Raw genomic sequence first — 13,816 nt, 5'->3', positions numbered from 1 at the left:
TTATTTGGGCAATTTGACAGCTTAGGTCTCATAACACTACATTTCTGAGACAGAAAGAAAATTTGTGAGAAAGAAAGAAAGAAAATTTAGAGATACTGGAAAAAACATATTAGCAGCCTGGTAGAAGTTGTGTGTGTGAACCTAGATGTTGTACTAGCAGGATTTCTTATCCTGATTAAGGCATGGAATGAGTTTTGCATGTGATGAGTTTGCCTAGAGCAAAACCAGCCCACTCCAAAGTAAAGAGTAGGGCAAAGTTCATCAAAAGATATTTTCTCGTTTTGAAACTCGATACACAATTGTTAATATACTCAGTGAAATCTTTGTGTGATTTTATTTCCACACACATACATAAACAAGCCAAGATAAGCCTTTGAGAAAAAAATGATGAAGAAAACAAATACAAGAATCACTCCTTAAGAAAATACATAAGTAACATTGAGTTATCCTTTCTTTGAACCTTACAAGACATTTACCTAGTTTTTAATCGAGAAAGGATTAAACTATTAAACTCTTTTTTTTTTTTTTTCCCCCCCAGATTTTGCCTATTGTTTATTTTGATATAGAATGAAATTCAGTTCTTTTAAGTTACATTCAGGTTGTGTTATTTTCTTACGTGGATTCTCTTTCTAGTTGATAATTGAAGGAGTTTCTGGATTTGGATTACAGTATGGACTAAGCATCCTTGCTAGTTAATTTAGAGACAATTTAGTTTGCTTCTAGTTATCTGAGATTTCTGAGCAACTGTTGTTTTTTGTTGCACTGCTCTGTGGATTTGTATACTTAACAATTTGTATAAGCAACACCTGAAATATGCAAAGTGATGTGTTATGATCAGGTGAGGATCAACAGTCTTCAGGTTGTTCTTGTTTTTAATACAACAAAATTTGATTTAAAAAAACACCATGCAATAAACTGCATTCTTTATTAGCTATACACAAGTAATGTAAATGCTATTTTCCTGGCCAATCATTTCGCTCCCGAGACAATTCATTTTGTATATTTTCTGTTTTGTGGGTTGCTTTTTTCCCCCACTTTCTTAAGTCTGGAAAAACTTCCCAGAGACAAGTCCAAGTCATGAATGAAATCAAATAACCACTCTGAGGTCAATTATTATTTTTTTGTTGCTGTTAAAAACATTGAATCAAAATGAGGAATTTAATTCACTAGTTACAGATTCACGTTACTATTTATTTCCATATGGCATAATAGGTTTGCTTGTTGCTACTTAGAGAAACAGAAATGACAAGATTTCCTGCACTGCAACATGGAATTTGCTAATAATGATACCACTGATCACTTGAGTGTAATACAAATGATACTAAGATACGTTTACCTGTCCTTGAAAGTGTTCCTGTTTTAGACTGCTCCATAACCTTAGGTAAAATGTAGCATCCCTGTGCTATGACAGCTTAATTTTTTAAGTGGCTCATGTTTCCCAAAATTTGTTCAGTCATTTCTGCCATTGTTTAATCCTGATGCTGATCTGAAAAATGTTCCCTTGTCTAGCCCTGTTACTTTCATAGCCCTGTTGCAATATTTTTTTTTCCCTTTTATGGGAGAGAGTCAAGTTAGAGAACATTTAAACAAATCTGACATACAGAAATGGGCCTGCTGGGATGCACCCAAGAATGCTGAGTAAGCAAGCCAACAACATTGCAAGGCCAGTCTCAATCATCATGGGAAGGTCATTTAACCCAGGGAGGTTTCTGGGGACTAGAAGAAAGCAAATTCCTGTTTTCAAGAAAGGAAAGAAGAGGCATCCAAGGAACTGAAGCGATATTCCTAGAAACCATTTCCAAATAATGAAGAAGGTGGTGGTGACTGGGAGCAGTCAGCATGAATTTATGAAGGGGAAATAATGCCTGAACAACCTGATAGCCTTCTATGATGAGATGACTAGCCTGGTGGATAAGGGAAGACTAATGGATATTTTTTATATCCTTTTTAGTAAGGTGTTTGACACTGTATCATATAAGATTTTCATTTACAAACTGATGAAATGTGGGCTAAAGAAGTGAACAGTGAGGTGAACTGAAAACTGACTAAACTGTTGGGCTCAGAAGATTGTGGCCCTGGGCATGAAGTCCAGCTGGAGGCTAGTCCATAGTGGTGTACCCCAGGGGTCAATACTAGGTCCAATACTGTTTAAAATGATCAGTAGTGATCTGAACGCTGGGACAGAGTGCACTCTGAGCAAGTCTGCAGTTGATGTAAAACTGAGAGGAGTGGCTGATACACCATATGCTTGTGCTGCTGTTCAGAGGGACCTTGACAGAGAGGCCAGAGAACTGGGCTGAGAGGAAATGGCAGGTTCTTCCCTTCTGTTCAGCGTTGGTGAGGCTCCGTTAGGAGTGCCGTGTGCAGTACTGGGATCCTCAGTACAAGAGAGATGTAGACATACTGCAGTGAGTCCGGACAAGAGCTGCAAAGATAATTAAGGACTTGGAGCATCTGTCATACAAGAAGAGTCTCAGAGAACTGGGGTTGTCTAGGCTGGAGAAGAAAAGGCTCAGGGCTCAGGAGGGATATTGTCAATGTCTATAAATACCTGATGGGATGCTGTGAAGAAAATGGAGCCAGATTCTCGGTGATGTCCAGTAACAGGACAAGAGGAAATGAACACAAACTGAAATACAAGAAATGCTGTTTAAACATAAGAAAAAAACCTTTCACAATAAGAGTGATCGAACACTGGAACAGATTGCCCTGAGAGTCTGTGGAGTGTCTGTCTTTGGAGGGAGGGCATGATCCTGATTGAATGTGGTCCTGTGCAATCTGCTGTATTGAGCAGGAGATGGACTAGATAATTTCCAGAGGTCCCTTCCAGTTTCACCTGGTTTATGATTTAATGGAATATTTACAACAATCTGTTCCCCTGAGCTGAATGATTACTCAAAAAGGTATTAGATGACACGGTACAATGAAAATTAACTATAAATTACTTGAAAACAATTTTTCTGATATTTCCACATAACTATCGAATCATACTAGATCTCAAAAATAATGATACAGTATTTTTTAATGAGATAAAGTGAGTTTCGACAGAAGGCAGGCTGGCAGAATCAAGTGCCACACTCTGTGTACTATGTATAAAGTAATAAGCTATGATACTCTGCATTTTCTGAATATGCTTATAATGTCGAAAATTTAGTTGTGTTGTATAATAAACTTATTTTCCTATGTTTTTTAATTCAAATTTTGTAAGTTCTTTATATATATAATATTGTATTAGAAACACTGTGTATGACAAAAGCGTACATGCTTTTTTCTTTCAGCACCATGTGGTGGACATTTGACAGCAGCAAGTGGTGTTATCTTGCCACCAGGGTGGCCAGGATATTATAAGGACTCACTTAATTGTGAATGGGTGATTGAAGCGAGACCAGGGCATTCCATTAAGATCACTTTTGACAGGTGAGAATCATAAAGTCTAACAAGTAATGCATGAGCACAAATATTTGTTTTAAAATTTAAGAGACAAAATATTTTTCAAGAACTCAAACCAGAAAAAAAAAAAAAGCCCAAAAAAACCCCAACCCACAAACTTTGATGCAACACTCATAGTACTACTCTTCAGGAAAAAAAAAAAAGTTTTAAACTGTTTTTATATTGTCTTTATTTATGTTTTAAACAATTTGCATTAAATGTCCACCTCCTAGCACATAAATAGGCATATCTTAGGGATTTCTGACTACTTTTGAATTCAGGTACAACTATGCATTGTCCCTGATGATGACTAAGTCTTAATATAAGAGAGCATAATCTGCCTAGACAAGTCCATAATATGCCCGGTGAGCAACTGGATGACAGGTTGGCCTCAAAGAGTTATCGTAGGGTATATAGGGTTACATCAGGCTCATGTCCAGTCACCAGTGGGGTTCCCAGGCCTCAGTTCTAGGGCCAGTAGTGTTCCTTAATCTTTTATAAATGATCTAATGAAGGAATCAATTGTACATTAAGTAAGTTTGCTGATTATATTAAACTAGGAGGAGCTTTGGACTCCCTCAAAGGTAGAGAGGCCTTACAGAGAGATCTGGATAAACTAGAGAGTTGAGCAATCATCAAAAATATGACATTTAAAAAGAGCAAGTGCTGGGATTCTCTATGTGGGTTGGGCTAATCCTGGTTATATGTACAAACTGGGGGATGAAAGGCTGGAGAGCAGCCCTGTGGAGAGACATCTGGAGGTTTGGGTCGATGGCAAGTTGAATATAAATCAACAGTGTGTGCTGGCAGCCAAAAGGGCCAACCATGTCCTGGGGCATCAAGCCCAGCACTGCTGGCTGGTCGAGGGAGGTCATTGTCCCACTCCATACTGCACCGGTGCGGTCCCACCTTGAGTACTGTGTGCAGTTTGGGGCACCTCAATAGAAAAAGGACATCAAATTATTGTGTCCAGAGAAGGACAACCAAGATGATGAAAGGTCTCAAGGGCAAGACTTAGAAAAAGCAGCTGAGGTCATTCAGCTTGTTCAGCTTGGAGAAGGGAAGGCTGAGGGGTCACCTCATCACAGCCTGCAACTTCCTCAAGGGGGGGTGGCGGACGGGGAGGTGCCGACCTCCTCGCTCTGGTGACCAGAGACAGGACACAAGGAAATGGAATGAAACTGCAACAGGGGAAGTTCAGATCTGAGATTAGGATAAGGTTTTTCATTGAGAGGATGGTTGCGCACTGGAACAGGCTCCCGAGGAAAGTGGTCATGACACCAAGCCTGTCAGAGTTCAAGGAGCACCTGGATGATGCTATTAGTCATATGGTTTAGTTTTAGATGGAGCAAGGAGTTGGACTGGATAATCCTTATGGGTCCCTACCAATTTGAGATACTCTGTGATTCAGTGTACTTTAGCATACTATATGCTAACACAGTGGATATCAGGAATTTGTTTGGATACTGCAGGTTTCACCATGAGTACATTGACACAGACATCAAAACAACAAAGAAAGAGATGTCCAGACATCAGGATATTGTTAAAGGCAGAGTCTTAAACTTAATTTTAAAGTAGTATATAAATCAAATTCTCATCCCAATTGATTTGTAAAAATGTTATCGCAGTGTGGACCTAAATTAGAGCTACTGGAATGCACTGGGATTATGTCCCCGTATAGTGTGCAGGTTTCTTTTGGAATAATAATCTATTCGTCAAGAGGAATAATTTTCAGCATAGTCTAACTCTTATGTGGAGTGAGGAGGTACTGAATGGATTTAGGCACAAGGAATGTGAACCACAGCTTGTTTAATCCTTTTGTGATTATTGTAACCTCAATTAATACATTTGTCTAACCATACAAGTATCTAACAACATTGTGCTTTTTTCAAAGAAAGTATTAAAAAAAGAAAATAAAACTTTAAAAATCCTCAGCCTTCAAACATCTTTGTAAAATAAGTAAAAATTATCCATTTGTTTAGGCTTTTGATCTGGATACTAATATCACACTAAATACTCTATTTGATAACAAGATGCAAAGGACAGTGGGAAAGACAACACCTGGAGCTAGGCTGCAGTGGCTTCTATTCCTGTATCCCAAGGAGTAATAGTGGAATTGTCTAGTTTCACCTTCACATGGTGTCCAAAGTGATGAGTAGAATTGTTGAGTATCATTCAGCCTTCTATTTCTAAAGAGAAAAAATGAAAAAGGATGAAAATTTAGAAGGGCAGAAGAACATACAAGTGACTGAGTCAAATCAAAGATCAATCTTGCTCGGTATTAAATTGCTCACAGGGACAAAAATGCTGAATCTTAGGAAAGTGTGAGGACCAGATAAGTCTATCTGATATTTCCTCTAAGTACTTCTCCAGTTAGCAACTCAGGACATTCCTGAACTGAAAGGTTTGGTTTTTTTAATATGCTTAGTGAGTTTCTACTGTATCACTGCCGTTGATTTATTTGCTTCCCTCTTGCACCCATGTAAACTTAACACTGACAACATTCTTCATCTTGGGGAACTCATTAGAATAACTGTCTCAGACTGAAGTGCCACTGGTACAGGTGGTGGTGTATACAGACAAAGTGAACAAGTCAACAGAACTAGACAGCATTCACCCAGGAGTCCTGAATGAGTACAAAGATGAAATCGCTGAACAATTGGAAGTTGTGTATAACTATAACGTTCTTTTAAAACTGTCTTGATACCTCTGCACTTCAGGAACTATATCTTTTATATCTTTCATGGAGACCTAAAGAACTGTATGCTGTATGCCCACTAGGAAAACTATAACAAAGTGTAGCACTAGTGGAAGCATAGATATGTGTGCTATACTGAGGAAGTGTCAATATGGCTTTTGTAAAAGAAATCCTATCTCAGAAACCTATTGGAATTTTTGATGGTGTCAGAAAGCATAGAAATATGCTGGATATAGTTTATCTGGGTTTTCAGAATGCAAGTTTTGTCTTTTACACCTCACCCTGCAAAGGGCTATTAAAAAGCTAAGCATCATTTTAATACAAGGAAGGAGACAGCATAAATAAAAACGTAATTAACAGACAACAAAAGTCTTGTAGTGGAATTTTGAGTATTCTACAGAGATCTCTGTTATGTCCAAAACTGTTCAGCATGTTCAGAAATTATCTTAAAAAGGAGAAAATTGGATTAATAATACTAAGTTATTCAGGATATTATAAACAAGGGATGACTGAAGAATTGATGAAGATTCTTACAAGACTGGATGTCTGGGTAACAAATTTGCAAGTACATTAAGTAAATGCAAAGTGAATCATAAGAGAAATAATTACACCTTGACATATGAAATGATATGGTTTGAACTTAGACTTGTCACTGAGCTGCTAAAGTTCTGGTAACCCTTTGTCAAGAAATAATAATGAAGATTTTTGTGAACATGATAAGGGGCATGGAACGTAATTTAGGGGGAAGATTAAAATAGGTTATATATTTAGTTTGCCATATCCTTTTTCCAGTGCTCTTTTATTCTCCTATTATAAATGTGTTAAAGTCAGGGTCAAAGGAGAAAATGACCAATACCAGAGAAGAATGAGAGCTGTTTAAACAATTTTCATAAAATTATCATGTTACTTCTTACAACAACAAAAGGTGGTTTGCTTTCATTGCATTCAGTAGGGAGTTCCAGAATTTTAAGATGCTGAGGTTGGTTGGTTATTTGTTTTTTTTTTTTTTTTTTATCATTAAAGACTTAATATTTTAATTACAAACTTATGTTTATTTGGCAGATTTTTTAAAAAAAATAAATCATTGGAAGCATGAGGTTCAGGGGTGTCTTCCCAAATACAGTGAAAACAAACAGCCATATAAGTTGTAAGATGGAGCATTTTAATGTTATAAAAGGAAATGTGTCGCCTGAAGTTGCAGATATTTGGATGACTATGACCTTAACAGTATGACCGCTATATTTCTTAGGATATTAATGGGAAACCTAGGCTCCTCTGACATATGATCCAGTTTAAGTCTAAATTTACAGAATTTTAGACAGATGCACACAGATATTCAATTAACAGAATTCTAGAGATTTGTTTACAAATTGAACTGCAATGATACTAAACAAGAACTGGGAGTTCACCCTGATACGAAATTGAGAATTCTGATCATGTATAATTTTTAATGTACAGCAGACAGTTAATCTACTCCAGCTTTTTATCAGCATTATTAAAAGAAGGATTCTGCTCTCCTTTCCCTAAATATTTCAATTACAAAGCAATATTACCATTAAGCACACTGGTTGTGGTAGACAGAGAAGAAACTTTTCCTTGCTTTCTTTGGAGGTTTATGGACCTTTCCTGGCAGGTTTTTTTCATCTTATTATAAATTTAATTAAAACTGTTATACTTTGGGAAGTTCATGATAGTATAATAATCTTCCTTTTTCAATAAATACATTTTCTTTTGTTAACATTAAGGCTTTGCTACCCAGATTAAAGATTGGATGGAAAACCTTTTGGTTACTTACAAGAAACTAACTCTGCTGTCTGATATAACATTAGCAAATTATAAATCAGTAAGCAAAATCACTATCAAATAAATTTTACAAATCAATTAATTGGTTTTTTTCAATTCTTTCACAAGTACAATATTTTGTCAAGTATTTTGTCTAGTTTGGGGAAAATAGAGCTCTTTTATACTCTGCTACTTGACTTGCCATCACAGATACAGCTGCCAAAATGAAACTTCTCATGAACGTGATAGTCATAATGTAAATTATCTCAGTCTTGAGCTAATTAAGCTTTACTGTTGCTAGACAAATGTGCCTTACCGGAATACTTAGAAACTTTCCAGAAACAGCAGAAAATGACTGTGTAAGCCTATGAACATTTTACACTGAAACATTTTGCATTTCAGACCATGACAGAGTGGAAAGGTAACAAAAAAGTTACCGAAGTGATTTGAGCCATAAAGAAGAGGGCTAAAAGGATAACTGCTGACTGGAAAATTTTTTTCTACTTTGAATATTGATGAAAATTCATTGGATAAAATATAAACAAATCTCCTTATTCAAAACCCACCTAAGTATATATGAGAAATAGTACAACATAGCATTACTGAAGTCCTAAAAATTCTCTGTGAACATTTGGAGGACACCCGACCTTTTACTAACATAAGTATGCTAATAAACATTAAAACAAAATAAATACACCAAAAACTAACTCTTAATTAATTACTTTCACTAAGGATGTAGTACTCCCAATAATAAGTTAACATGATTTATCATTTCAGTGACAGATTAGTTTCCCTCACAAACATAACTGTCAAAATAATTGAACCATTGAATTATTGATCTTGAGTCCATTCATTATGAGTATAAATAAAGTATTTAAACCAGCCTAGCAGTGTTTGTCTGTTTTCCTCATTCTGCTGTGGGGTAAATCACTGTAAAATCTCTGAAATTATGGAACTGAATAAAAAATAAGGTACTGAAAAATCTGTCAAGTACTTTAGTGATGCCCTCTGTTACTTTCTTTTTTGGTAAATTAAACAGAACCAGAAAACCTTCCCAGACACAAGAACTCATGTGTTTGTGCAGTTAAATTGTTGAAATTGTCCCTAACACTTCTTGAGCTTGCCAGCTAGCATTCTCCCAAATAATTATCAAGCATGGCCAGGAGTTAGCGTGGGCAAGGGATCATTCATAATAGGAAATTTGAATAAAATCTCCTTTTATGAAAGGTTTAAAGGATGTATTTAATAGTATTGATATAGGCCATTCCATGCTAGGTGTCTTGACTGCCAGAAACTGCTCCTGAAAATGCCAAACGTATTAGCAAGCCTACAAGCCCTGTATTCTGCTGTCCGAGTGGATGGATAACAGTGAAACAATTGTCTGGATTTTAGCCAAAATATTCAGAGTAGGTAGCTTTGTTGAAAGCACCATAAATCTGGAGAGTTCTCTGTGTGAAGAGGAAGGAACACTATGGAGGGCATAAGTTTCCAAGCTTTCATAGTTAAGCAAACACCTTCCAATTTCTGAATGTGCTTTTGTTCTCAGGGAATCATGAGAGAACTATAGAGATTACTAAATGTGTGCTAAATCCAGACTTTCTGTTACTAATACTGCTGTGTCCGTGAAGATGATTTTACATGACCGATGCTAATTGGTCTGTAAACTATAATGGCCTGGCTGGGGAGCTTGCTCATCCTGTCACCATTACCTAACAAAGTATAGGTTTGTAAACAGTTGTTTGCACTTTGGAGGAATGTCCCTTATATGTCCCCTTTTCCGAATGTAAAATAATTTGTAGTTTTCTTTAATTACAAGAACACAGTTTTTTATCTCCAAGCCCACTGAACGTGTCCCATATTGGCAAGACAGCTTAAGGGCGATCACTTTGAAAAAAGTGTTGTATTATATAGGGACACAGTTTGTTGCTCTCAGAAGTTGAACTAATAAGCCCTGTGGGAAAAGAAGAGAAAATCTCAGAACATATGCATTTCTGAAAGATTAAAAATTTATGAAAATAAGAATATTAGGTATGCAGGCGAATATATTTAGACCAGTATGGATATCTGTGTAATAGCACAAACTTTGTTGACTGAAAAATTGATGTGTGCATGGTTTAGATGCTGCAATTTGCAACAGTATCTAATATAACCACAGTCTTGAAAAACATCTGGTGCGAAAAATGCTAGCCAGCGTTTCAGCTACAGAAAGAGCAGATTTAAGCTGTTTGAGTAAAGAACAGCTAGTAGTGGATGGCAGTACACATAGACATGCTTTATGAACTGGAGAAATGTAATGTGGTTTAGTGATTGACACAGACATTGACTCTGCTGTTGGTTTTAAAGTTGTTTGTTCTTGTGAGTCAAGTCGTTAGTCACCTCCTGTTCCACTCATCTATATTATCTGTGTTTTGGACACACTGAGATAAACTAAGGATTTCTGCTTACTATAACTCCCAAGAAATTTCAAAATGAGGGCTTGATTTAAGTTTAGGATTTTTGTACTGCTTTACTTGATAGGACAAAAATAATTGTTCACAAGTAAAGTAGCCAACTATGTTAAAAAAATATTTAGATAAAAAATTAAACAGTTGCATATATAAAACAGCTTTTGCCAAGTAGCAGATATCAAATGTCAAATGTTGAAATTATTGAGATGAGATAATGACATATGGAAGATGTTCCTAGGATGTCCAACTATTATTTAGCCTGAGGGCAAGAAATCTCTTGGATCTTCATAATGCAGTTTTCTTTGAGACAATTTGCATTTTTGTACCCAAATTCTCCACTAAATGTCTTTCTGAAGCACAGTCATATGGTTGATCTGAGGTATAATACATCCCTTGTAGATTTTATGATACCAGACACAAGAAAGCAAGGAAAAATATGTGTAAAACCTTCCTTAGTTGTTATCCTCAGTAATACAGCGATGGACCCGTAGATAGGCAAGTTTTTATGTGTATGATATTCTTGATCAGTTACACATGGTTGCATTTCTAGCAGTTAAAGAAAGCAACACCATACCTCTACCCACCAGCTAACTTTCATATCCCTTTTTAGATTTCAGACTGAAGTTAATTATGATACTTTGGAAGTCAGAGATGGGCCAGCTAACTCATCACCATTAATTGGAGAATACCATGGAACACAAGCACCTCAGTTTCTTATCAGTACTGGAAATTATATGTATCTGCTGTTCACTACAGACAACAGTCGTTCCAGCGTTGGTTTCCTAATTCGCTACGAGAGTAAGTCTGATATTTCTCTGAGATTTTTATTTAATTTCAAAAATAACATTCAATTTGAAAATGAGCAAATGAATGTGAAAAAATAAACTTCAGTAATTATGTTTGTATAAGAACAAATTATGTTTAGTTTATGTTATATTGACAATTCTGAAATGATTATTTCATTTTGGAAATTTTTGTTTCATGAGTTCTTGTATGTTATTCACAATATTTATGGACCTTGGTCTTTAACAAAATGGAAAGTAGTTTAAGAAACTTGCCCTTATGGGTAAAGGTATGCTGTCCTTTTTCGGTTTGTTTGGGTTTCACACCCCCAAACCCCACCCCACCCCCACCCGCACACGCTCTCTTTCTCTCTCTTTCTCTTTTTCTCTGGCTTTAATACACTTTTTCAGTACCAAGCAGAATTGGGCCTTGTCCGTGGTGATTCAAAAATGCAAATAAATGCATAATAATATGTCTCTGTGAACTGCAGAATCATTACAATAGCATTTTATTTTAAATTAGATATGTAAATTACATATTTTATATGGTCTGAAGTTACGCTTATCTTTATATGATAGCATAGTCATTCTCCTAAGTACTCAATCAAGAAGGCTTATGCATTTAGTGTGGTTGTGCTAAACAAATAACATTTATTGATTTTTCTTATTTGGAAACTAATCTGATTGCAGTAAATTTGCTGTCATATTGAATCTGGAATGATGCCCAAAATATTTCATAGCTATATCAAAACTTGGAAATTCTGCATATCTTCTTGTAGCTTTGGCTCAGACATGGTGGTGGTAATGACTGAACAGATAATAGCAAAGCTGCTAAATCATGTAAAGACAAGGAACAGTAGGTAGGTTTCTGCATGAGTTAACCTGAAGATACTGATTTTCCCTGATAGTATTGGATCTAAATGCTGCTGTTACATTTTGTAAGACATTCCTTTAATATTTATAATTTTGTTTTTTAAGCTCCCTATCAAGTAGATATGTGTTCTTCTATTAAAAATTAAAAGTTAGTAATAAAATATCTGCCCTACAAATTCTTAAAGAGAAAGGTCCAGTTATTAAATGATTTAGAATAATAGTTGTGTATTCACTTGTTATCTTTGTTGAGAAATTTGATATCTCACACACATTATACTAGTTGTCAGTGCTGTTTCTCTAGGTAGACTGATAACATGTCAGACTTAGTTTTGATTAGTGGACTTTAAACCTTGAAATTGGATTAGTTCTTTAACGGGTAAAGATGACAGAAATCTAGTAAATGATCTTCACCTTCTTTTACATATAGCCACTATGCACAGAGTATATATAAAAAAGCCCTTTATATAAAAAGCTCATATATTTTGGATTTTTAAATTTTAAAGTCATAACGAAAGCTAAAAATTTTGTCTCACAGGCTTTTTCTGAGCAGATTGTCTGCCTGAATAAAGCATCTTTCTCTTTCAGTAGAAGTAACATCTAGAAGGGTGGCTGCTATTATTTTTTACCTAGAAAAGAGTAAGAAGATGAAATGAAATTTTAAAAAAAGGTTCCCAGTTTAAGGAGTGAGATTGTTTATTTGTTGTGAATTATATTTCCCATTAAAAAGTTATCTGACAATTGAATTTCAATAGTTACTAACAAAGAGCTTAACATCCTTTCTTAGTTTTGATGACTGCTGTTTCTCTTATGCTTTCATGTCATTGTGAATGATACTCAGCTGGCAGATTAAACCTATAAATTTAAGTGTCAATATAGAAGTGTTTAGAGCCTGAAGCTTACATTTTGGGAAATGGAGATTTGGTCAATGCAATCGATGGAGTCCAGGGAGCAATTCTTTAAACTCTGAAGTAGAAGCTGGGGCTGTATTCAGTCACCAAAGCATGGAGAGTTAAGAGCTGGTTTAGGTTCTATGCCACCTGTACTATGCCAAGCACTGCACCAGAGATTTGGATCTTGCACAAGTTCTTTGCCATGTCTCCCTGTTCCATGGAGACATCGTGGTTATGAAAGGATGGCACTAGAAATGTATATTGAAACAATAATATTTCTCTCGCTGTAACTTTGCTGAATCAGTTGCTCCCTAGTTTGCCCTGACTGGGCTGATCAGTTCTCTTTTGACTGTGAAAGGAGCTTAAAGACCAAACCAGGCTACAGACACATCACTGGGAGCATCTTAAATTGAAATTGAACCTTGCCCTGAATGTCCATACTGTAGAAAAAATGCAATATAAACAGAGACTTTTTAGCTGCCACCAACTGGAATGGGTATGTCCATATTCACAGCATAAGTTGTACAGAGAAAGCTTGCTAAACATGTCATACCTGTGTCAGTGCATTTGTTCCAGTAGGCGCCTTAAGTCAGTCACAGCCTCACTGTTCATACTGGTTTGTTCTGACAGCAGGTTCCTCACAGAACAAAAATTGCATCCGTGTTCCATCATGTTGTACATGTTCATGTAACGCAACTGGAATTTGTTGTCACAGTCTCTCTTCTAGTTGTCAGCACTGGGAGCTCCTGAAGCATTTCTGCAGTGGGTATCAGATATAGATCCTTCCTTGGTCCTTGACTCATTTGAAGAAACAGTACTCCGTGTTAATAGTCTGGATATGGAGAAAAGATTCATCAAATTTTCAGTGGCAAGACTCAGTCAATGGAAAAAGTTTTTGGAATACTGGGGGAGAAC

General features: G+C 36.1%; 1 protein-coding gene across 1 annotated transcript in view; it reads left to right on the top strand.

Moving 5' to 3' along the window:
* Window positions 1–13,816, top strand: part of CSMD1 (CUB and Sushi multiple domains 1) — a 1,203,943-nt gene that overhangs the window by 890,059 nt on the left and 300,068 nt on the right. The window contains exons 16-17 of the mRNA XM_013299736.3: window positions 3,279–3,417; window positions 10,967–11,154. Of these exons, the coding sequence (XP_013155190.2) occupies window positions 3,279–3,417; window positions 10,967–11,154 (327 nt within the window). The remainder of the gene's footprint in view (window positions 1–3,278; window positions 3,418–10,966; window positions 11,155–13,816) is intronic.

This window comes from Falco peregrinus, chromosome 7 (assembly GCF_023634155.1).
Source record: "Falco peregrinus isolate bFalPer1 chromosome 7, bFalPer1.pri, whole genome shotgun sequence".
NCBI classification, from domain to species: domain Eukaryota; kingdom Metazoa; phylum Chordata; class Aves; order Falconiformes; family Falconidae; genus Falco; species Falco peregrinus.
The sequence above is the reverse complement of the archived record's forward strand: the minus strand, read 5'-3'. Positions and strand labels throughout refer to the sequence as shown.